Source organism: Thamnophis elegans, chromosome 12, assembly GCF_009769535.1.
Source record: "Thamnophis elegans isolate rThaEle1 chromosome 12, rThaEle1.pri, whole genome shotgun sequence".
Lineage (NCBI taxonomy): Eukaryota > Metazoa > Chordata > Lepidosauria > Squamata > Colubridae > Thamnophis > Thamnophis elegans.
The window spans coordinates 4,840,992-4,863,808 of NC_045552.1; the positions used below are offsets into that span (position 1 = coordinate 4,840,992).

Here is a 22,817-nt window from a genome sequence, read left to right on the forward strand (position 1 = left end):
CCCCCTCCAACTTTCTATCTTCCCTCCATCATCCCCCTTTACCTTACTTCCCCTCCCCTTCTACCACTCCTCTCTCCCGATCCACTCCCTCTCTCCCTTCTCACTCTCCCTCCCATCCTCTCTCCCGTCCCTCTCTACCCATCTTTCTTCTATCCCACTCCTCCTCCCCTTGGTGTATTTCCACTATATGTCAGTGTACCTAACTTATCCTATTTTTACAGAGATTATTGATTATTTTTATAAGCAAGTCAAGGCTGGGAATATACACAATACTCCATCCTCTTCTTATTTCCCCCACAACAACAACAACCCTGTGAGGTGGATTGAATTGAGAGATAGAGGGATTGGCCCAAAGTCACTCAACCGGCTTTCTTGCCTAAGGCGTGATTAGAACTCACCGTCTCCTGGTGATTGGCCCAAAGTCACCCAGTTATCTTTCATGCTTAAGGCGGGAATAGAACGCACAGGCTCCTTGCGATTGGCCCAAAATCCACTCAGTTTTCTTTCATGCCTAAGGCAGAACTAGAACTCGCTGTCCCCTGGTGATTGGTCCGAAATCACCCAGCTGGCTTTCATGCCTAGGGCAAGACTCGAACTCACAGCCTCCTGGTTTCTAGACCGGCATCTTCACCACTGGACCAATATAGAATCAATGCACATTAGATAATTGCAAAACTTTAGCGAGTGGCGGAATTCTAATCCCAGAGGGAGACGTGAGAATTCTCCAACTGGAGCTGGAACTTCTTTTTATCTTTTATCTTTTTATTATTTGTATGCCGCCCTTTTCCCTGGGGGGACTCAGGGCGGCTCACAATTCAAAAAGGCAGGGGGGGAAAGACAAACAGTATTCCAATATGGAAACAATACAACATATTAAAAGAGAGCACAACAGTCACACAATTCGGGTGGGGTTGGAATCTTAACCCCAGGCCAGCCGGGACAGCCAGATCTTCAAAGCGGCGCGGAAGGATTGGAGGGTGTTGAGGGTCCGAATCTCCACGGGGAGTTCGTTCCAGAGGGTCGGAGCAGCCACCGAGAAGGCTCTCCTCCGGGTAGTTGCCAGTTTGCACTGGCTAGTAGATGGAATTCGGAGGAGGCCTAATCAATGCGATCGTATCTGTCTAGTGGAGGTAATTGGCAGTAGGCGGTCTCTCAAATACCCAGGCCCACTACCATGAAGGGCTTTATAGGTGATAAGTAGCACCTTGAAGCGCACCCGGAGATCGACAGGCAGCCAGTGCAGCTCGCGGAGGATAGGTGTAACGTGGGTGAAGCGAGGTGCACCCACAATCGCTCGCGCGGCCGCATTCTGGACCAGCTGAAGTCGCCGAATGCTCTTCAAGGGCAGCCCCATGTAGAGCACATTGCAGTTGGAAGTCTTGGAAGTCCAAACTTTTTAAAAAGTTGCCCAGGTTGAACAGCGCTGCCATAACTATTAATGGCTTTCTCTCCCTTGCCAATATTTCCCCCCGTGTTCTTATTTCTGATCGGAGGTACATCTTGGGCCTCACCAGATCACCCGCCCTATGGATCTCGTGGATGGAGATCCACTGCAGATTAAATCCAGAATTGTCCCCCTCTTTCATGTGTTGGGAGAGGAACATATGTCTTTCAACAGCTGCGCTACCCACCCCTATAAATGGTTGCCTTGTAATTCTAGCAAGGTTTCTTCGTCGGCTCCTGGGACAACTTCCTTTATGGGAGCAGGCCAGGGACTGTGGCATGGGAACAGCTGCAAGCAATTTGCTGTGTTTGCACAAAAAAAATCTCAGCCCAGGTCCCTCCCCTGGAAAGGGACTTCAAATCCCCCAAATGGTTCCCAGCTCACCCCAGCAGACCAAGCCCTCCCATTTATCCTGCAGGGCCAGTTGCCAGGACAGCTGGGAAAGCTTTGGGCAGATTTATTCTAGGTTTATGTCATGTCCTCTCTTTTGGTCTGCGCCATTTTTTAATTTTAATTTCGGTATTTGTACAAATATAGCAGCAAAAATATCCCTTGGAAAGGCCGCTGACCACCAAAAAATGCAGCGTTTCACAGGGTTCCTTTATGGCTGGGCGAATTTAAGACATGGGATGGGACCAGAAGGAATCTCCACCTAGAAATCTTTGGGGATGGTTGCTCTGAGTCAGGCATAATAGAATCATGAAACAAGCTCCTTGTCCCGAAAAAAGACCTTTTTTATTTGGTTAATGTGAATGCCTGGCATTCACATCCAGAAAAGTCCCGGCAATGAGCCTTTCAAGGCTTAATTGCAAAAAAAACCCCAGACCTTATCAGTCCTTGGATAATTGCCAGGCCGAGCTTACAGTCCAATGGTGGGTTTCAAAGTTTTTAGAACCTCTTCTGTAGGTGTGGCCTGCTTTGTGGGAGTGGCTTGGCAGCCATGTGACTGGGTGGGCATGGCCAACTTGTAAAATGTGATGAAACTCACTTAACAACGCTCTTGCTTAGCAACCAAAAGTTGGCTCAGAAACTGGCATTTGAAGCACGCAAGTCTTAAAGCTGTCAAGTTCCAAGACCCTCGCACCACTAACCCTTTAGGAAAAAAAAACCCAGGGGTGTTCAAACTTGACAGCTTTAAGACTTGTGGACTTCAACTTCCAGAATTCCTCCTCCAGTCATGTTGGCTCAGAAACTCTGGCATTTGAAGCACGCAAGTCTTAAAGCTGTCAAGTTACAAGACTCTTGCACCCCTAACCGTTTAGGGAAAAAAAACCCAGGGGTGTTCAAACTTGACAGCTTTAAGACTTGTGGACTTCAACTCCCAGAATTCCTCCTCTCGCTCTTCATCTTGATGATGTGCGGACGGGCGGGGGGGGAGGGAGCTGGAACCGGTTCTAAACGGCACTGTAGATTTGTGGAACCTCTTCTAGAGAAGAGGTTAGAACAGGCAGGAACCCACCCCTGTTACAGTCCCAACACTGTAAAATGAAATACTTGGCAAGGAGTCTCTGTGAGGCACAAACTCAGATAAGCCAATCTTCCCAATAATAAGCAAACTAATTGTCTCCTGCAAACTCCACTCCCCTTTTGCTCCTGTTTATTCCCTGTGGGAGGAGCCATTCAGCATCCACTTGAGCCTTTACTTCCGAGTCAACCTCTGTTCCTTAGCTGTTCCCTTCTCCTAGCAGCTCTGCGCATCCGTGCATCTGGGAACAGGCTCCAGCTGTTCTTCTGCCTCACTGATCTCCGACTCCAAAGGCAGCTGATAAATGTCAGTCAGCCCTGGCCCCCTCTCTGCCTCCGATACAGAGCCCTCATCTGAGCCTTCCCCAGACTCCAGGACTGGCCCATCTTCCTCCCCAACCTCCCCACTGTCCGAATCTCCTGCTAGTTCGGGTCACAATAACTGTAGCTGTGTAAAAGCCACGTTGGAAATGGATTATTTCGGTGTCGAACTGACAAAATCTTTGCAAGCTTTGGCTAGGCTAAGGGCTGGGAAACGTGAGGTTGTCGATAGAAGGAAATATTTATAGCTCAGGGTTGAACGATGCTCCCCCCCCCCCCGGTGCGCTCTGTGCTTGGTGGTTTTATTGCAACATCCTCAGAACTAGAGTGAGATTTGTGGAGTAGAGGAAGAGAAGGCCTGTGGGCTCCTTAATGCTCTCGGAGCTTGGTGGTTTTCTTGCAGGCATTTCATTACCCAACTAGGTAACATCGTGAGCCTCAGTGGTGCAGTGGTTAGAGTGCAGTACTGCAGGCTACTTCTGCCGCTTGCTAGCTGCCTGCAATTTGGCAGTTTGAATCTCGCCAGAATCAAGGTTGATAGCCTTCCATTCTCCTGAGGTGGGTAAAATGAGGGCCCAGGTTGTTGGGGACAAAAGGCTGTCTCTGTAAACTGCTTAGAGAGGGCTGTAAAACACTGTAAAGCGGTATATAAGTCTAAATGCTAATGCTATCATCAGTGCTAGAAGGGAGCAGGGTTTGCAAAGTGGAGAGGAGAAGGACTGTGGGGGTCCTTAGTGCTCTCTGAGCTTGGTTATTTTCCTGAAGATGTTTCATTATACCAAACTAGGCGATACCATCAGTGCTAGAAGGGAGAGCAAATTCCACTCCCTCCTAGCACTGATGAAGTTACCTAGTTTGGTAGTGAAATGTCTGGAAGAAAACAGCCAAGCTCAGAGAACACCAAGGATCTCATTCTCCTCTGAAGCTCTACTCCCTCCTAGCACTGATGAAATTGCCTAGTTTGGTAGTGAAATGTCTGGAAGAAAACAGCCAAGCCAAGTCAAGTGTTGCATAGGGCCCTTGTGGCTTTTTCCTTGCGCCCAAAGCTGTCTTAAACCGTGATTGCCGAACATTGCCTGTGAATTTTAGGTGAATTTTTTCTCCTCTTCTCCGATTGCAGACCGAAACAGACCTGATCTCATCCCGGAAGACCAACTGAAAAAATATTTGCAGGACATCCAAGCTTTTCAAGAAGTGGAGATATCCCAGCAGCTGGAGGACTTCAGGTTTGCAACCGGCAATTCTCAAGGCTCGTGCCTTCCGACAATCAAAGCCACAAGCCAGAAATCACAAATACCGGCCCATGTGGCATTGTGCTTAATGCCCACATGGGATTCATTTAAGGACGGCATCCGGACGTGCCGGAACTGCTGTCCTAAGTGGCACATCTTAACGGCCGCATCGCTTAATAATGGACATTCCAGCCTCAATCACCGTTGTTACGCGAGGACTGCCTATAATTGGGGTCAAATGGTTTAAGAACCACCATTTGCAGAAGGATTTTGGGAAATCTGATCCTGGCTTGTCAGGGAATTGCTCAACAGGTGTCCAAATGAAGTCAGAGGTGGTGATACAAATTTATAGTTATGTAAATAGTTACAGATATATAGATATATAGATATAGATAGATATATTTGTAACTATATACATACACTGTATCGCCATCTTCAGACTGGTGGCTTCGGCTTCATGCTTGTGTGAGCAAAGCGTGATTGGAGCTGCCGTCTTTCTATAACTATTGGTGTGTGTGTGTGGAGTGCTGGCTTTGTTGCTATAAGCGGGTTATCGCAAAGGCTCAGCCAACCTCCCAGGATGTTGCAGCACAGGACTCAGTATATCACTATACTAGAGCTCAGGATGTCATCACACAGCCCATTACCCAGATCGTTACAACACAAAAGACTAATGGGCACACAGCCAGTACCTCAGCCACACAGGATGTTACAAAACAGCCGACTAATCTGCATACATCAACTCCATCAACTAATCGAGATGTAACAACACAGCCAACCAACCCGCTTACATCAACAAAGCCAGCACTCCACACACACACACAAACCAATATTTAAAGAAAGACGGCAGCTCCGATCACGCTTTGCTCGCACAAGCACGAAGCCGAAGGCACCAGCCTGAAGATGGCAAGTGGGACCTCGTCGAAACATCGTCAAGATACTCTCAATCTTACATGGAAAAAGACTTGAATATGCACGCGTGCACACACATGCGCGCGTACACACACACATAACAAGCTAGTCAGGCAAATGAGAGCATCGTGAGGTAAATCACAAAGCACACAGACGAAAAAAGGCGGGAAAAAAGGGAAACTCCCCCTTTACACCCATAGTAACCAATCGCAGCGCAGATTGCCTCACGCATGAGTCAGCCCTCTCCAATCAAATCAACCACAACGGTGTGATTTGGCTGACTGTTCAATCCCGCTACTCCAGCTAGTAAATGTCAATATCTTAATAATAAGGCTTTTGATTCCAAAAGCTAGAAATAAGTGACTTCTATAAGGGACAGCTGTGCCGCACGATTTAGATTCACTAGAATCGCGCACCGCAGCTCACCATTGCACAGCTGATTGTCGCAACTTTAAAAAACTTTTTAAAGCATTTTTTTTTTTACTACTGAACCATCCCAAACTGGTAGCGTTTCACCCCTGGCCTCACCTTATATAGCCATGGCCACAGGAGCATCTTCGGATAATGCTGGCTCCCTCAACTAAGAAATGGTGATGAGCCTCCCTCTCTTAGAGGCGGCACGAGTTTACCTTTTATGTTGTACAAACTCTTTGTTGTGTGAACAATCATTGATGGCTTCAGGCAGGAACAGGGCAGCTACGCTGAGAAAAGCATTTGCACAGCTTGCTAGGGTTGGTTAGTTTCACACTTAATTAGGTTTCTCTGTAGCTTAGCGTGTTGCACTCGGGGCTCCGCTGATGGTGCCAGCTCTGGAAAATGGATTTAATTCAGTTGGATTAATCTACGGATGCCATCCAACGTACAGCGCCCGACCGCCTGTTCTTTTATTTCCGCAGGGAAAAGAGGAAAATGGGAATGACCCCAGGAGAGAAGGAGCTTTTTGAACTCGAGGGCTATCGGACCAAAGACAAAGGCATCAGAGAGGCCAAAGAGAAACAGCTGGCCGAACAGCTGCTGGTCAAACTGGAGGAGATGCAGTGAGTGAAGCGCTCCTGGCTTATGCCGCTTTGCCCTTTCAAGCTTCCTTCTTCGCCGTAGCAAAGATGGCATTCCTTCTTTGATGGTGTGCTGGTTACGGTCAAGCGTGATCCATCAAAACCGCGGTCCACAAAAGCGCGCTCGACGAAAGCGTGTATGTGACGTCATCACAGCGCGACGAAAAAAATTAAAAATTGAAATAAAAATAAAATTAAAGCAAGCCGATTCACATAAAGGTAAGGGTTAGGGTTAGGGTTAGGGTTAGGTTTAGAGCGTTAGGGTTACGTTTAGCGTTAGGTTAAGGGTTAGCTTTAGCGTTAGGTTAAGGGTTAGCTTTAGGGTTAGGTTAAGGGTTAGGTTTAGGGTTAGGTTTAGGGTTAGGTTAAGGGTTAGGGTTAGGGTTAGGTTTGGGGGGGTTAGGGTAAGGTTTTCGCTTTAATTTTACATTTACCTATCACAGCGCGATGTTTTCGGCGCGCTGTGATGACGTCACGTACGCGCTTTCGTCGAGCGCGCTTTTGTCTACCGCGGTTTTGTGGTGGAACCACGGTCAAGACCTTGTACCAGGAGTGAAATCCAGCAGGTTCCGGAGAACCAGTAGCGGAAATTTTGAGTAGTTCGGAGAAGCGGTAAATGCCTCCTCTGGCTGGTCCCAGAGTGGGAAGGGAATGGGGATTTTGCAGTAACCTTTTCCCCTGCCATGCCCACCAAGCCACGCCCACAGTACTGGTAGTTTAAAAAAAAAATGAATTTCACCACTGCCTTGTACCCCTCTTCATGCACCCCCGAGTCTCTTCTGCAATCCTGCACCTCTTTCGGATGCCATAGGTTTTGTCACCATGCTTCAGAAGATGGACATTAACATCCATCAAAGCAGGCTGGGAAAGAATCCTAAGTGGGAGCTCGCCTTCATACCTTCCTGCAGGTGTCACTTTCCTGTTTGTGGACCCACACGGAGGGTTTTGTCTCTTCCGTTGCGGGGGCCTGCAGCCGGGGGGGGGGGGGGGACAGAAAACACCCATCATCCTCAGAAACCAAGGAGAGAGGCAACCTAGAACTCAGGAGAAATTTCCTGACAGTTAACCAGTGGAACAACTTGCCTCCAGAAGTTGTGGGTGCTCCCAACACTGGTGGTTTTTAAGAAGAGATTGGACAGCCTTTGTCCAAAATTGTAGAGGGTTTCCTGCCTGAGCAGGGGGTCGGACTAGAAGACCTCCAACGTCCCTCACAACTCTTGTTAGTTTGCAACCATTTGGCTTTGAGTAGCTACCCCTGCCAGTCTGCCTTTATAGCGAGCCACGGTGGGGCAGTGGTTAGAGTGCAGTACTGCAGGCTACTTCTGCCGACTGCTGGCTGCCTGCAATTTGGCAGTTCGAATCTCACTAGGCTCAAGGTTGATTCAGCCTTCCCTCCTTCCGAGGTGGGTAAAACGAGGACCCAGATTGTTGAGGGCAAGAGGCCGACACTGTAAACCAGTGGTTCCCAAACTTGGCAACTTTAAGACTTGTGGACTTCAACTCCCAGAATTCTCCAGCTCTGCAGAGCTGGCTGGAGAATTCTGGGAGTTGAAGTCCACAAGTCTTAAAGTTGCCAAGTTTGGGAACCACTGCTGTAAACCGCTGAGAGAGGGTTTTAAAAGCACTGTGAAGCGGTATATAAGTCCTAAGTGCTATTTCTATAGTGGACTATCCTCTGTTTTATCCCAGCTGCAGATCCATTTCAAGGTTTTCTATTTCAGGCAAGTCCCCTCCCTGCCAATTGGGATCTCATTCCTAGTCCTTGTTTCCTTCCATCCTTCCATCCTTCCCCCCCCCCCCCCCCCCCCCCCCCCCCTGGGATGGAGCCTCTGGTTCTGGCAGCCATCCCATCAGGGCCGGGATGAGACTGAGGAGCCAGCCAGTTTATCAGTGGCAAGTCCTTGGCAAATCCCTGCCGGATAATAGGATCCAGCTGGCAGGAGGGGAGGAGAGATGGGGGGGAAATGTTCCCCACCCAACTCGGGATGTTGCCTCTGGTTGCATCATCCTTGCCGAGTGTATAAAACACCCCTGGCGCCCCCCTTCCCCCTCCAGTTGCTGTATGCCAGTCCATCCTGCAGTCACTTTCTCCGGCTAGAGAGAATATGTTTATTTGCCTTTCGAATACTTTTCTGCTTCTACTGGGCCAAAATGGGGCTGCATTACCGGTAGGTTTTCCAGAAATGAAAACATGGGGTGGTGTGGGGCAGTGGGTGGTTTCGAGAGGCTGCTGCCCCCAGAGGGGAGAAAAGGGGCTTCGCTGTTATGTAGAGGGCCAGGTTACTTTTCAGAGCCTTTTGGGCCACAACTCCCATCAGCCCCAGCCGGCAACAAAGGGTTCGTGGGAGCGGATTCCCCAAAAAACCTGCTGTAGGTGGTTAGTTCCGAAAAAGCAGATTGAATCGTTAAAAGGCAGAGGACAGAGGGTTGAAATCCCCACTTCCTCGGCAGCGCTGTAGGCCAGCTGTTTAACCTCTGGACAAACAGCTGGATTGGAAGGATTGCAAAGGTGGGGTCCCGAACGTGTCATTCGCTTCCTGATTTTTTTCCCCCCCCACCTTTTCTCTTTTCTCTCCCCATCGGTTCCAGCCTCACCATTTCTACCGACGAGGAAAAAAGGTAGGCGACCAACAGGTGCAGAGTGGTGTGTGTGTGTGTGTGTGTGTTTCTGGGAGGGGGAGGGGCGGAAACACACTTTTTCACTCTCCTACATGCAACCGGATGTGGCTTTGCAGCACATTGAGCTCTGTGCCTCAGGAAGTTGGAGGAGGGGAAGAAGAGAAACAGTCATTTAACCCTTCCAGGTTTGAGAAAGTCCCGGCTGCTTTAAAAGCTTCAAAGTCAACTTTCACCAGTGCCCCGACCGTTTTGGCTCACGCTGCAAGTGGTCCTCGACTTACGACCACAACGGAGCCCCCCCCCCCCAAATTTCTGTAGCTCAGCGAGACAGTGGTTAAAGTGAATTTCCCACCCCCATTCAACGACTTTAACTTACCACAGTTGTTAAGAGAATCACCGCGGCAGTTCATTGAATAACTCTTTTGCTAAATGCATGGACTTCCCATTATCAGAGGGTCTCAAAAGGGAAATCACACGACCCCGGGACACTTCAACCGTCCTAGATACAAGTCAGTTGCCAAGCATCTTATAGAGAGCCGAGGTGGCGCAGTGGTTAAATGCAGCACTGCAGGCTACTTCAGCTGACTGCAGTTCTGCAGTTCGGCTGTTCAAATCTCACCGGCTCAGGGTTGACTCAGCCTTCCATCCTTTCGAGGTGGGTAAAATGAGGACCCGGATTGTTGTTGGGGGCAATATGCTGACTCTGTAAACCGCTTAGAGAGGGTTGAAAGCTCTATGAAGTGGTATATAAGTCTAACTGCTATTGCTATCTGAATTTTGAGCATGCAACACTCGTAAGTGTGAAAAAATGTCATCAGTCGTTTTTCTCAGTGTTGTTGCGACAGTCACTAAATGAACTGTCGTAAGTCGAGGACTGTCTGTAGTCAGAAGTGTCTCTCTGGACGCCCGACCTCACTTGTTGGCCCCCATCGGTGAGCCGGATCACACTTCCCCAAATCCGCAGAGGAGGAGGAGGAGGAGGCGAGAGAGCTGTGGAACATAACAGATTTGTGAATTGGAAAGTATCTTAAGCTCTCTTTTTTTTTTGCCAAATCTTGCTTAGATTTTCCACATGCATGTGCATATTTAGCACACACAAAAAAAGTGAAATTTGGCAGGTTTCTTAGTAACTCTCAGGCCTGGAAAAAGGAAGTGATAGCGAGGGAGGTCGCAACAAGCCTTGTTTGCTCCTGTTGTAGGTGTGTGCCGTGTCCCTGTTCAATTTTGCTTCTGCGTTTGGTTGTGTCTTTTTAACTCGAGGCTGCCTTGAATATTCTGAGCTGGCAGCCTTGCAGGTTTTTTTGTGTTAACCGTAACAATCTTTTTTTTTTTCTCTTCCTCTGCTCTGTCCTTTTAGCTCTGCCATATATACCGCCATTGTCACGTATATGAAGCATCTGGGGGTTAAGGCCAAGACAGCGGATAACAAGAAATCAAAAGCAAACTTTTTCCGCAAAAAGGTAAGCTTAAGGTTTGGACGGGACCTTGGAGGTCTTCTAGTCCGCGGTGGCTCGGTGGCTGAGACGCTGAGCTTGTCGATCAGAAAGGCCGGCAGTTTGGCAGTTCGAATCCCTAGCGCCATGTAACGGCGTGAGCTCCCGTACAGGTTCACCGACAAAAGGGCGAATCACAAAAGCACGCCCGACTAAACCGTGGTGACAAAACCGCAAATTCTAAAGCGTGCCGACGAATGAGCGCTGAAGCATGGCGACAACAGCGCGGCGACAGAAGCGCGCTGTAAACCTAACCCTAAACCTAACCCTAAACCTAACCCTTACCTTAACTTAAATCGCGCTTCTGTCGGTGCGCTGTTGTCGCCGCATTGATGATGTTGCGGTTTTAGCGCCGCGGTTTTGTTGGCGCGGTTTTGTCATGCGCGCATTTGTTGGATCACGCCCGTCCCAGCTTCTGCCAACCTAGCAGTTCGAAAGCATGTAAAAATGCAAGTAGAAAAATAGGGACCACTTTTGTTGGGAAGGTAACAGCGTTCCGTGCGCCTTCAGCATTTAATCATGCCTCCCACATGACCACGGAGACGTCTTTGGACAGTGCTGGCTCTTCGGCTTTGAAAAGGAGATGAGCACCGCCCCCTAGAGTCGGGAACAACTAGCACTGGGATTCAGGCGAGGGGAATGCTCAAGAACTGAGTTGATTAACTGTCCTTCTGCAACTCACAGCTGTTTCTTTATACTACTCCTGGAGACATGTGGACTTCAACTCCCAGAATTCCCCAGCCAGCATGGCTCACTGGAGAATTCTGGGAGTTGAAGTCCACCCATCTTAAAGGGCCAAGGTTGAGAAACAAGGCTGGCTGGGGAATTCTGGGAGTTGAAGTCCGCATGTCTTAAAAGTTGCCAAGCTTGAGAAACACTTATATGTAGGTAGTCCTCAACTTGTGACCATAATTCAGCCTGGAGTTAACAATCATAAATCGCGATAGTCATTTAGCAGGTGATCATGTGACTGTACCTGATTGCACGATCTATTTTGGGGCAGTCATTAAGCAGACGCCGCAGTCGTTAAGCGTGCCCATTTCAGCCAATAAGGCTTTTGTGCTGGAAACCAGAACTTAATACCAGTTTCCAGCAAAAAGCAAAAAAAAAAGGCAAAAATCATGGTGAGATCACCATGGAGCATGATCTGATTGCCAAGCACTCAAAATGTGATCACGGAATGGAAGGATGGCCAAAACCATGTCGTAAGTAACTCTGCAGAGACACATCATAACTCCGAACGATCACTAAGCCATCCCCAACTTTCCCTGCCTCCCCGCCCGGGTGGATGGAGTGGACGTAACCGGGAAAAAGTCAGCTTCATGGTTGACAGACGGTCCTTTGGATTACCGAGGTGGCGCAGTGGTTAGAGTGCAGCACTGCAGGCCACTTCAGCTGACTGCTATCTGCAGTTCGGCGGTTCAAATCTCACCGGCTCAAGGTTGACTCAGCCTTCCATCCGTCCAAGGTGGGTAAAATGAGGACCCGGATTGTTGTTGGGGGCAATATGTTGACTCTGTAAACCGCTTAGAGAGGGCTGAAAGCCCTATGAAGCGGTATATAAGTCTAACTGCTATTGCTATTGCTACCTGGCCCCAAGCCATGAAGGGCTTCAAAGGAAACACCTTGAATTTTACCCAAAGCCAGTGCAGCTCCTGCAGGAGAGGGGACACCAGTGGTGGGTTTCAAAAGATTTTCGAACCTACTCTGTGGGTGTGGCCCCCTTTGTGGGAGTGGCTTGCCAGCCATGTGACCTGATGGGAGTGGCTTGTCGGCCATGTGTTTTCTTTCTTTCTGTCTCTCTCTGTCTCTCTCTCTCTCTCTCTCCTTCCTTTTGTCTCTCTGTCCCTTTTTCCTTTTTTTCTTTCATCTCTCTCTCACTTTTTTTCTTTTTTTATTTCTTTCTTCCTTTCTTTCTCTTTCTCTCTCTGTGTGAGTCTGCCTCTGTGTGTGTGTGTGTGTGTGTGTGTGTTTGTGTATGTGTCAGTGGTGGGTTTCCAAATTTTTGGGAACCTCTTCTGTAGGTGTGGCCTGCTTTCTGGTGGTACCTCTTTTAACCGGTTCGGTAGATTTGACGAACCGGTTCTACCAAACTGGTGCGAACTGGTAGGAACCCACCTCTGGGGGGACACATGTGCTCACCTGAGATTTGGGAACAGTGGGGTCAGTTTCTCTTCTCTGATTTAATCCAGATTTCTGGGACCAAGAAACCAGAGGAAGCCATCAAGCCAAGGAAAGGCTTCAGCATTTTGGACCCGGCCCGCTGGAACCGTGGGGATTCCCATTGTAAGTGATTCCCTTCACAATTGTGGCGAAAAAGTCATAAAATAGGGCAAAACTCCCTTAACCCACGGACTTGCTTAGCAATGAAATTTTCAGCTCGGCTGTAGTCAAGGCTACCTGAGATGTGGTTTTGGGTTTGGTTTTTTTTATTTATTTTATTTTAACACAAATCACAATTAAAACTGAACCTCGAGTAAGTTTAAGTTTAACAGAACTTGCCCTGGGAAAGATTTTCTCTCACACACAGGTGGAGTTCCACAATTCCAGAAATATTTCCATGACATTCCTTTGCAAATAAATAAATATATATATTTGGGCATACCAGGGGTTGTGACACTAAATGCATACCTATTTCCCTGGCTCAGCTGATAAAGGAGGAGAACCTTGTGGCTTAGTGGTTAACACATCTGCCTAATATGTAATACAGCCCAGGTTCGAATTCCAGTAAAGGTATGGCTAGCTGATGAGAGCTAAATTGCTTGAAATAGATCTATACTAGTCTCCCTTTATTTATTTATCAGCACAAATACAACACACACACACACACACACACACACATTTGAGGGGGGGAATATATATATTTCCCCTCCCTCTCAACCCTGGAAAAAAAATGTCTCCAGCTTTAGTCCATAGCTTTAACCAATCATTAAGGTATTCCTTTTTGAGGCAGAAGAAGAAAACTAAATTACTTGTTCTTTCAGGAAAAATAAAAGTAGCTTGGAGCACATCTGGATTTACTCCAGTTTCACTTGAGTGCCAGCACTGGCTTGAGACTCATCCTAGGATCAACTTCAAAGGAGTTTTCAGAAGCATCTTTTGGAAACTGGCTATTTTCTTCTCTCTCTCTCTCTCTTTTTTTTGGAAAGCTTGTGGTAATCGTTGCTAGGCAAATAAGGAATACAGATTCCACCAGCCCACAAAACGGTGATCCATTTGTGTGCATCGGATCATCTGGTTGATGAGTCTGGCATATGACTTGCCCAAAAAGCAGTTTTGGGCAATAGCTAGGAAGGGATTAACGTGACATCTCTTTCCCCATCATTCTCCATTATATTTTTTTGCTGCATTTTTTTTTGTAGATTCTGATTACAGACAGCCCAAACCTGAGGGTGAAGGTACTAGCACCCCACTTTTTTCCTCCTACCAGCTCTGTAGTAACGCATGGCACCCCGTGTACCCATCCATCCCCTCCGATCAGGAAGCCACGTAGAACTAATCTGCCATCTTGTAACCTCCGCCACTAACGTTTTTAATTTCACCGTTGCACTCTCGCCCGTCAAGTAATCTACTAATGAGAATCATACACGTGCCTATGAAAGCTCATCACACCTGTCGTGTTCCCCAAGAAAATTCTCGGCATGCGATGTCTCCATTGTGTTACTCCTCTTGTCTGTCTGTCTTGCATTGAATCAGCGAAGAGGGGAATAAACCACAGATTTCTATCATTTTTCTCTATGGCTTATGCACAAATTAAGCACTTGCTCGGTTTTACTTCCCAGGGTGCATTCAACTTTTATATGTAGATAATTAATATTAGGGATCCAACTTTGGTGGTGGTAAGAAAGAAAGAAAAAAGTCCTTCTCCCAGTTTGGAAGACCAGGACATGGCAGGAAATCTCAGTATTATTACAATTTTGCACAGCTTGTTTGTCGGTTTGATTCTGGCTTAGCTGAACTGTCTTGGTTCTGCTCTTAGTTTCTTCGGCATCTGCGTAAAACTGAACGTGACTGTTTTCCAAGCAGAGTACATAACAAGATTTACATCCCAAAGGTGCTTTTTTCAAAAGGCAACCTTGAATGGTGCAAAAATGGGCACGAAACCTTTTTGGGATTGGTGAAAGGACTGTGTTGTAAACAGGACGCTATCCAGGTACGTGACCCGTCAAAAGCGCGTTCCACAAAAGCGTGGTCGACGAAATCGCATATGTGACGTCATCACAACGCGACGAAAAAGATCAAAAAATTGAAATAAAAATTAAATTACAGCAAGCCGATTCACATAAAGGTAAGCGTTAGGTTAAGGGTTAGGGTTAGGGTTAGGTTAAGGGTTAGGGTTAGGGTTAGAGCGTTAGCGTTACGTTTAGCGTTAGGTTAAGGGTTAGCGTTAGGTTTTTCGTTACGTTAAGGGTTAGGTTTAGGGTTAGGTTTAGGGTTAGGTTTAGGGTTAGGTTTGGGGGGGTTAGGGGAAGGTTTTAGCTTTATTTTTACATTTTTCGATCTTTTTCGATCTTTTTCATCGCGCTGTGATGACGTCACATACGCGCTTTCGTCGACCGCGATTTTGTCGTCCGCGCTTTTGTGGTAGAACCTCCAGGTAAACAGATAAACCACCAAGTGGCCTCAAGGACTCTCAGAGAGAGCGTTAACGACTGCAAGGAATATAAATGCTTCTCTCCTCCACCGTTCCGTCGGAACCGAAGAAGCTTCTTGGGTGAGAAGCGAAACGACTTCAAGGAAAAACGAAGCCCGCTTGCCTTTTGAAAAAGCACCTTGGGGGCAGCCATGACCTGGGAGGCTGAGAATCTGCATAGACATTTCATGGTTGGTGAAAGAGAGCAGGTGACGTGAATTCCAACAAATGAAATACAGGAACAACACAGCCTTCTGTGCAGGAGGCAGAAATGTCCTGATATTCCCCTATTCCCCCTACGATCTGGGGAAGTGGTTTCTTTGCTTGGGGTAGCCTGCCGTTGCCTGTTTTCGTAAACATCTCCAGAACTTTTATTAATCCAGGAACTGCATCTGACGTGCCACGGAATGGTAATTGCGAGCCAGAATCAAGCCATGGCAAACATAAAATAAGTGTCCCAGGATGATGTTGAGGTTTCGTCTTCTGAGCGTGTAGACTCGTGCTGGAGTCCATCCTCACGTTCTGGAGAGGAAGAGGTTCCCCCGAGGATGGGCTCCAGCATGAACTTGAAAGCTTGGAAGACAAAAGTCCTGATGCCAGGGACCGACCCAGATTGGATCCCGCCACAGCAAACAGTTGAATTCCCTGTTACTGGGATGAAGGTATTGAAGGCGTGTGATTCTTTATTGCTGATATAATGACATCTCTGCTGGCTCTTGGAAAGATCTCTCACAGCAGCTACCAAATTTAGCCAAATAATCCCGCTCTATCCCTTCTATGAAAACCCACCCAACTTGGCATTTGGGTACACAGAGCATGTTAAACCCAAACAGACATGTAGTTTAGTATGATATGCCCAGGATGTCCTTCCATCCCTCGGACTTTGCCCTCTGCTGTGTCTAAAGGAAGTCTCTTTATCAGTATTCAGTTCAGTGCCCTTAATACAGTTCACAGACCCACCGAACACATCAACATAAAAACAACAGGCTAAAGTTCAGTAAAATAAGATAAGAGCATGAACAAAGTGGAAGGAATTTAAAAAAAAACACTGTAAAATGAGAGGAGTAATTATAGCACTCTGCACCACCTAACTTGCGGTCAATCCAATATTACTTTCCTAAAAGAATTGTAGGGTGACAGATGCAGAGTTAGCGACAAATTCATTTATTTTAGAGGGTTTGTCTGCCAGCTGGAAGAAAGCTGAGTAAACTCTTATTCAGCTACCATCAACCTTCTCTAGTGGGAGTTCATTTCTCTTCTGAACTGCACCAAGTACCTTGTCCTGGCTTGGAGAAAGTTACCTGACCCATCCAAAAAAATATTTCTTTTTGAAATATACTTTTTTTATTTTCCATTTTCATAACATATAATCACATGCATTCTATTACATAGCCAATATCCTATTGTATTAAGTAGTAGTTACATCAGTTCCTCTTGCCATCAACGCCCAGAAAGATAAAAACCCATTATTAGCTCTTCTGCTCTCCATACACCTCTTTCTTCTACCTCTCTCCTCCCTCCTTTCTTCCCTCCATCATCCTTTTCTACTCTACTTCCCCTTCCTTTCTCCTTCTCCTCTCTCCTCTTTCCACTCCTCCTTATCCTCCTCATCTTCCCCCCTTCCCCTCTCTCCTGTCCCTCTCTTCCTATCTTTCTTCTCTCCTCTGCTTCCCACTCTTCCTCTCATTCACTTGGTGTATTTCAGCTTCTGAGCAAACTCCATTCTATGTTGATGGTATTTATGCTTCCATATCAGTATACTTAACATATCTTAGTTTTAAAGAAAAAATAAGAGAAGACAGTATACATGTGCAATCAAATTACATTAAAATCTAAAACCCCTTGTCAAGCCTAATATATATCCCCCCTCCCCCCCAAACCCCTCCCCAGCCTTCCCTCCCCCGACTTCCCAGAATTTATACCATACACGGTATAAATCTTTAACAAAAACAGTCTAAAATATATTTGAAAAAAGAATAGAAAATTGAATTTAAATTGAACTTAGCTCCTCCTTGCTAGGCCCATCAAATTTTTATCCACCTGAGCGTTGTGGTCCCAGGAGATGCTCGGTTACCTTGAGCAAGTTATGGTTCGCTTTTCCTCCAGCGTAATGCAGTACATGGATAATCTTGAGGCAAAGAAGAGGGAAGATGCTGTCTAGGAAGCCATCGGATAAGAGAGGCAGGAGCCCACAACTGGGGTAATGGTCAAGGAAAGACACTTAGGAAGGATCTGCCCTAGTGGGTCTAGGAGTTTAACAATGGCAGGTGGGAAATTTATGCTTCCAGAGTTGCACGGCTGAAGTCAGCCAGGTAAACTGGACAGGCCACAAAAGAGAATGAGCTACGTTTACTATATTAAAGCTACACTAATGGAATCTTGCAAATCTGAAAATGCAAGTCTCCCGCACTTCCTTTTTACTGCCTACATTAGGGAGGGCTGTTTTTGTGTTTCTTTCTTTCTGTCTGATGTACAGCTGTGGGCTATGCTCCCTCTTATCTGACTGTTCAGAATACCAACATAACAGAGTTGGAAGGGACCTTGGAGGTCTTCTAGTCCGAGCCTCTGCTCAGGCAGGAAACCCATTTTAGACAAGTGGATACCCAACATCTTCTTAAAAACCTCCGGCGTTGGAGCATGCAAAACTTCTGGAAGCAAGTTTGTTCCACTGGTTAATTGTTCTGTCAGGAGATTTCTCCTTAGTTCTAGGTTGCTTCTCTCCTTGATTAGTTTCCACCCACTGCTTCTTGTCCTGCCCTCAGGTGCTTTGGAGAAAAGGTTGACCCCTTCTTCTTTGTGGCAGCCTCTTAAATCCTGGAAGATTGCTATTATGTCTCCCCTGGTCCTTCTTCTCATTAGACTAGACATACCCAGTTCCTGCAACTGTTTTTCGTATGCTTTAGCCTCCAGTCCTCTGAACATCTTCGTTGCTCTTCTCTGCACTCTTTCTAGAGGCTCAAGATTTTTTTTTTAATATCATGGCGGTCAAAACTGGATGCAGTATTCCAAGTGCGGCCTTACCGAGGCCTTACGAGGTATTCCCTAAGCAGCTTTTCCTCTTCCCTTCGTTGAAAGCTATTCATGCATCCCATTATACCAAGCAGAGAGAGAAGGAGCTTTCTTGGTTCTTGAAACTGCCCTCAATCCAGAGTGTGCTAATCTGTGCATAAGTCCATTGCGAAGGGTGAGGTGGGAAGAGCAGTTCGGCGGAGGTGAGCGGCTCCTTGGCAGTGTTTGATTTCTCTCTCGTTTTCTCCTTGAAGCAGCTGAGAAGACCCCAGCCTTGGACAAAAAAGCCAAGTTATCAGAAGGAACCTCCGGGCGTAGCAAAGGGAACCCTTTGGTGCAGGATCCCTCCAGTGTGTCCGTCACTGTGCATCCCCCACCTGGAGAGAGCAATGACGGGGAGCAGGGTGAGAGAGGGGATGAACTGGAGAAAGGGAAGTGTGGTGGAACGTGGTCTGGATTCCCAGAAGGGAGGGGCTGCTTTACTGAGCATCCAGAGGAAGCAAAATTTAGATCAAACCTTGGCAACTTTAAGACCTCTGGACGTCAACTCCCAGAATTCCCTAGCTAACCATGGTATAAGGTTTCCTGCTTCAACCAGGTCTAGATGACTTCCACGGTCCTTACATGCTGGCTGCGGAATTCTGGGAATTGAAGTCTAGAGGTCTCAAAAGTTGCCAAGGCTAAGACACTGAGCTTGCCGATCAGAAAAGTCAGCAGTTCAGCGGTTCAAATCCCTAGTGCCGTGTAACGGAGTGAGCTCCCGTTACTTGTCCCAGCTTCTGCCAACCTAGCAGTTCGAAAAGCACGTTAAAAATGCAAGTAGAAAAATAGGGACCACTTTGGTGGGAAGGGAACAACGTTCCGTGCACCTTCGGCATTGAGTCATGCCGGCCGCATGATCACGGAGACGTCTTCGGACAGCGCTGGCTCTTCGGCTTTGAAACGGAGATGAGCACCGCCCCCTAGAGTTGGGAGGGGAACCTTTACCTTAACCTTAATTTGCTTTAGTTGGGCAAAATTTCTGACTATAGCTGAAGAACAATAAATTAAACTGGTCAGAAGACCTCGCTGTGTCTTTCTTGGTTTTTGGAGCCAGAGATTAATCTTGCCAAACTAAGACAAGCCATCTCCAACATTAACCAACATTAAAGATAAGTTCTGAGAACGTTTAGGTAGAAACTTTCTTGTCCTTCTTCCTCTCAACCGAACTATCTATAAACTTCACTGTCTCTTGGTCCTCCTGAATGCACCCCCTCCCTCCTCGGAATCCAGACAGCATTCCACTACAGGAAGACCTTTTTCGGTTAACGAAAGGAGCGGTTTGGCAGCATTTCTTCTTCCATCCTCCTTCACACCTTCTTCTATTTCCCTTAGGGTTGGACAGCCCAACTCTCGGAGCTGATTCAGGAGATTCGCCGGTCACTGAGCAAGCCCTAGCTGGAGAACAGATCTCGCTGGATGAAAGCACAGAGAATGAAAGGTGAGAGCAGGCTGATGGCCTGGGCAAAGGGTGAGTTGGGGTCCTTATGGATGCATACAAGTGGACAGGGCTTGCTTGGCAAATCTGGCCAGCTTTTCTTTATCCAGGAGCCCGTCCCACAAACTTTGGGGGGTCATTTATGGACAAGCCTAGATTGTAAGGCTGACCAGAAATCTAAAGATGATGTCACTGTGGCCCCTGGAGAGAAACAGCCATTCGGTCTAGTGATAGCAATAGCAATAGAGCCGAGGTGGCACAGTGGCTAGGGTGCAGTACTGCAGGCCACTTTAGCTGGCTGTGATCTGCAGTTCAGCGGTTCAAATCTCACCGGCTCAAGGTCGACTCAGCCTTCCATCCTTCCGAGGTGGGTGAAATGAGGACCCGGACTGTGGGGGCAAGTTACTGATTCAATTTGCTAAAAAAAATTGTAAACAGCTTAGAGAGGGCTGAAAGCCCTATGAAGCGGTATATAAGTCTAATAAATAAATAAATAAATAAATAAATAAATAAATAAATAAATAAATAAATAAATAAATAAATAAATAATAGCAATAGCAGTTAGACCAGTGTTTCTCAACCTTGGCGACTTTAAGTCCTGTGGACTTCAACTCTCAGAATCCCCCAGCCAGCTATGCTATACCGCTTCATAGGGCTTTCAGCCCTCTCTAAGCGGTTTACAGAGTCAGCGTATTGCCCCCAACAACAATCCGGGTCCTCATTTTACCCACCTCGGAAGGATGGAAGGCTGAGTCAACCTTGACTCAACCGGTGAGATTTGAACAGCCGAACTGCAGAACTGCAGTCAGCTGAAGTAGCCTGCAGTGCTGCATTTAACCACTGCTCCTCCTCGGCTCCTTGGTGAAACAGCATGGAATCTCTTCCTGAGACTTAATATATGGGGTTTGCCCCCCACCCCACCCTCCACCACTCCTTTGCCCAATCCTCCTTTTCCTCTCGTCTCTCATTCCGGTATTAACACAATCACCCTTCTATATTCTGTTCTTCCCTTCTAGAAGGCGAAAAAGGTTGGTGGCTTCCTCACCCCCCCACTCACCCTTTGCATGAATTCCTTCCTCAGGGGAAGACACACAAGCTGAGTTAAGTATGACCCCTCGTTCACCGGAGGTGCCTTGGGAAGCCACGCCGGCCTTCCCAAACCGGTGGCTGGAGAGAAGGCGTCTTTTTAAACTCGAGGTCCCACCTGGCCTGGGTGTTTCTCTTCTTCCCCTGCAGCTCTGTCTTGTGGCAGGCCTTATTTTGAGCATTGGCAAGGGGCAGGAGGTGGCCCCAGGGGGTTGTTGTCAAACCCCTACCTCCCCTTAAGAAGCAAAACATTTTGGGTGGGGTTTGGTGGGGGGGCTGTAGCTACGGTTGGATCCGGCTTGCCAGGAGTGTGTGTGTCTGCCTCGCAGTTCCACCTTCTTCTGGTGCATGGATATCTCGGTTTGTTCTTGGGGAGGGTCTCACGTTTCTCCTTCTTCCTTTCTCTTTCCACCGCTGCATGTGCCAAATTTGTCTTCCTCTCCCCCCCCCCCCTTATATATTGCGTGTTCTCCGGTTGTGATCCCTGCCGCCGTTTTGGTGCCAAATGTCTCGTGACTCCCTTTCTGTGTGTCGCTGGCGATTCATCTGTGGCTCTTTCTACCTCTCACGTGATTCATTTCATCTCCCGCCGTGTTCCCGTCGGCTTATCAAACCCAACATCCCTTGGTCCTCTCGCATTGTGGTTGTTGTCCCTCCAAAATCCCCCCCTCCCCATTATTATTTATTTGTCTGTGGCCCGGCTGTGCGTGTCCCCACCCTCGCCAGGCTGACAGGGAAGTTGGGCCGCTCGGAGAGCCTGCGGGTTTACGAGCGGAAGCGGTCTCAGCGAGGCTCGGCCAAAGGCAAACAGCCGCGTTCGCGGAGCGATGTGGACATCGAAGCCGCGGCCCGGGCCAACGAGCTGGAAGAAAAACCAACTCTAGAACAGGCTCGGCAGAAGCAGGGAAGCCGCAAGTAGGTGAAAGGGCCGCCATCTCAGCTGCCCCCAAGACGGGCAGAGACGGGAGCACATTGTCCAGGCATTACAGAGATGGAAGGGACCGTTGAGGTCTTCTGGTCCAACCCCTTGCTCAAGTAGGATCACAAAGGATCATCAATCTTGGAAGGTCCTCCCCCGGAAATCTTGAGTAACATAAACAATGGATGCAATCCAGGGGTGGGTTTCTCGCCCCGTTCCAACCGGTTCGGTTGGAATGAGGCTGGCGGCGTCCTCGCGCATGCGCGTGGTGCGCGCATGCACGCGTGCGGCGCGCACATGCATACTAGCGTCTGTGCGATGCTCCAGCTGCTCCTGGAGGATCGCGCAGGCGCTGTATGCGTCCTGCGCATGCGTGGAAGCGCAGAATTAGGCAAAACCGGGTAAGGAGCGGGCAGGCGCGCGGGCGCGGGGGGGGGGGGCCTTCGCCGTTCCCGGAAGTTACTTACTTCCGGGTTCGGCGACCAACCGGATCGCAGGGACCGCCGCGAACCGGTTGAAACCCAACCCTGATGCAATCCCAGGGGGTCATCTCCAAAGGAATGGGAGCATCTTTATCTGCAAAAGAAATTAAACAATTGTTCCATTATCCTTGTTGCTAAAAGAATTGGCAGAGAGATGGATGACAGACAGATTTAATTAATAAATAAAAGAGAAGATGCTTCTCTCTCTCTAATTTCTTCCTCGAAAAAAAAAAAGGGTGTCCAATTTTGGCAGCTTTAAGACTTATGGATCTCAACTCCCAGAATTCCCTAGCTAACCATGGTGATTCTGGAAATTGAAGTCCAGAAAGTTGTGCCTATGAAAGACAGCCTTTAAAAGAACCACTCTAGGCATCGGTGTCTTCTGCCCAGGAGAAATAAAATAGTCCAGCGAGGCTCCTGAACCCACCTTGCTACTCTTTCAAGTAAACAGCACCTTGTTTATGTGTGAAAATAATTTTCAGTAGATGTTAAAAGTGTAGCCTCTGAGATTTAAATACATTTCGGCTACTACTTTTTCCTTCTGGCAGAAAGGCTTCTGTTGAATTGGCAGCTGTTCATTGCCAATTTGTCAGAAACCTACCCTAAACTCCTTAAAAAAAACACCCCAAAAGCAAGCAGCATCTCACAAATTATCTTGAATTTGCCCCATT

General features: G+C 47.7%; 1 protein-coding gene across 9 annotated transcripts in view; it reads left to right on the top strand.

Moving 5' to 3' along the window:
• ARHGEF1 (Rho guanine nucleotide exchange factor 1) overlaps positions 1-22,817 on the top strand; it is a 69,387-nt gene that overhangs the window by 29,203 nt on the left and 17,367 nt on the right. For 4 of the 9 annotated variants that reach the window (XM_032228117.1, XM_032228112.1, XM_032228119.1 and 1 more), the window contains exons 7-15: positions 4,350-4,455; positions 6,270-6,410; positions 9,018-9,047; positions 10,405-10,507; positions 12,733-12,826; positions 13,903-13,938; positions 18,437-18,586; positions 19,557-19,662; positions 20,676-20,687. In XM_032228117.1, coding sequence (XP_032084008.1) covers positions 4,350-4,455; positions 6,270-6,410; positions 9,018-9,047; positions 10,405-10,507; positions 12,733-12,826; positions 13,903-13,938; positions 18,437-18,586; positions 19,557-19,662; positions 20,676-20,687 — 778 coding nt within the window. Of the gene's footprint in view, positions 1-4,349; positions 4,456-6,269; positions 6,411-8,473; positions 8,597-9,017; positions 9,048-10,404; positions 10,508-12,732; positions 12,827-13,902; positions 13,939-18,436; positions 18,587-19,556; positions 19,663-20,675; positions 20,688-22,817 lie in introns of those variants that run through there. The other 5 variants (XM_032228111.1, XM_032228116.1, XM_032228115.1 and 2 more) reach the window with 5 other exon arrangements.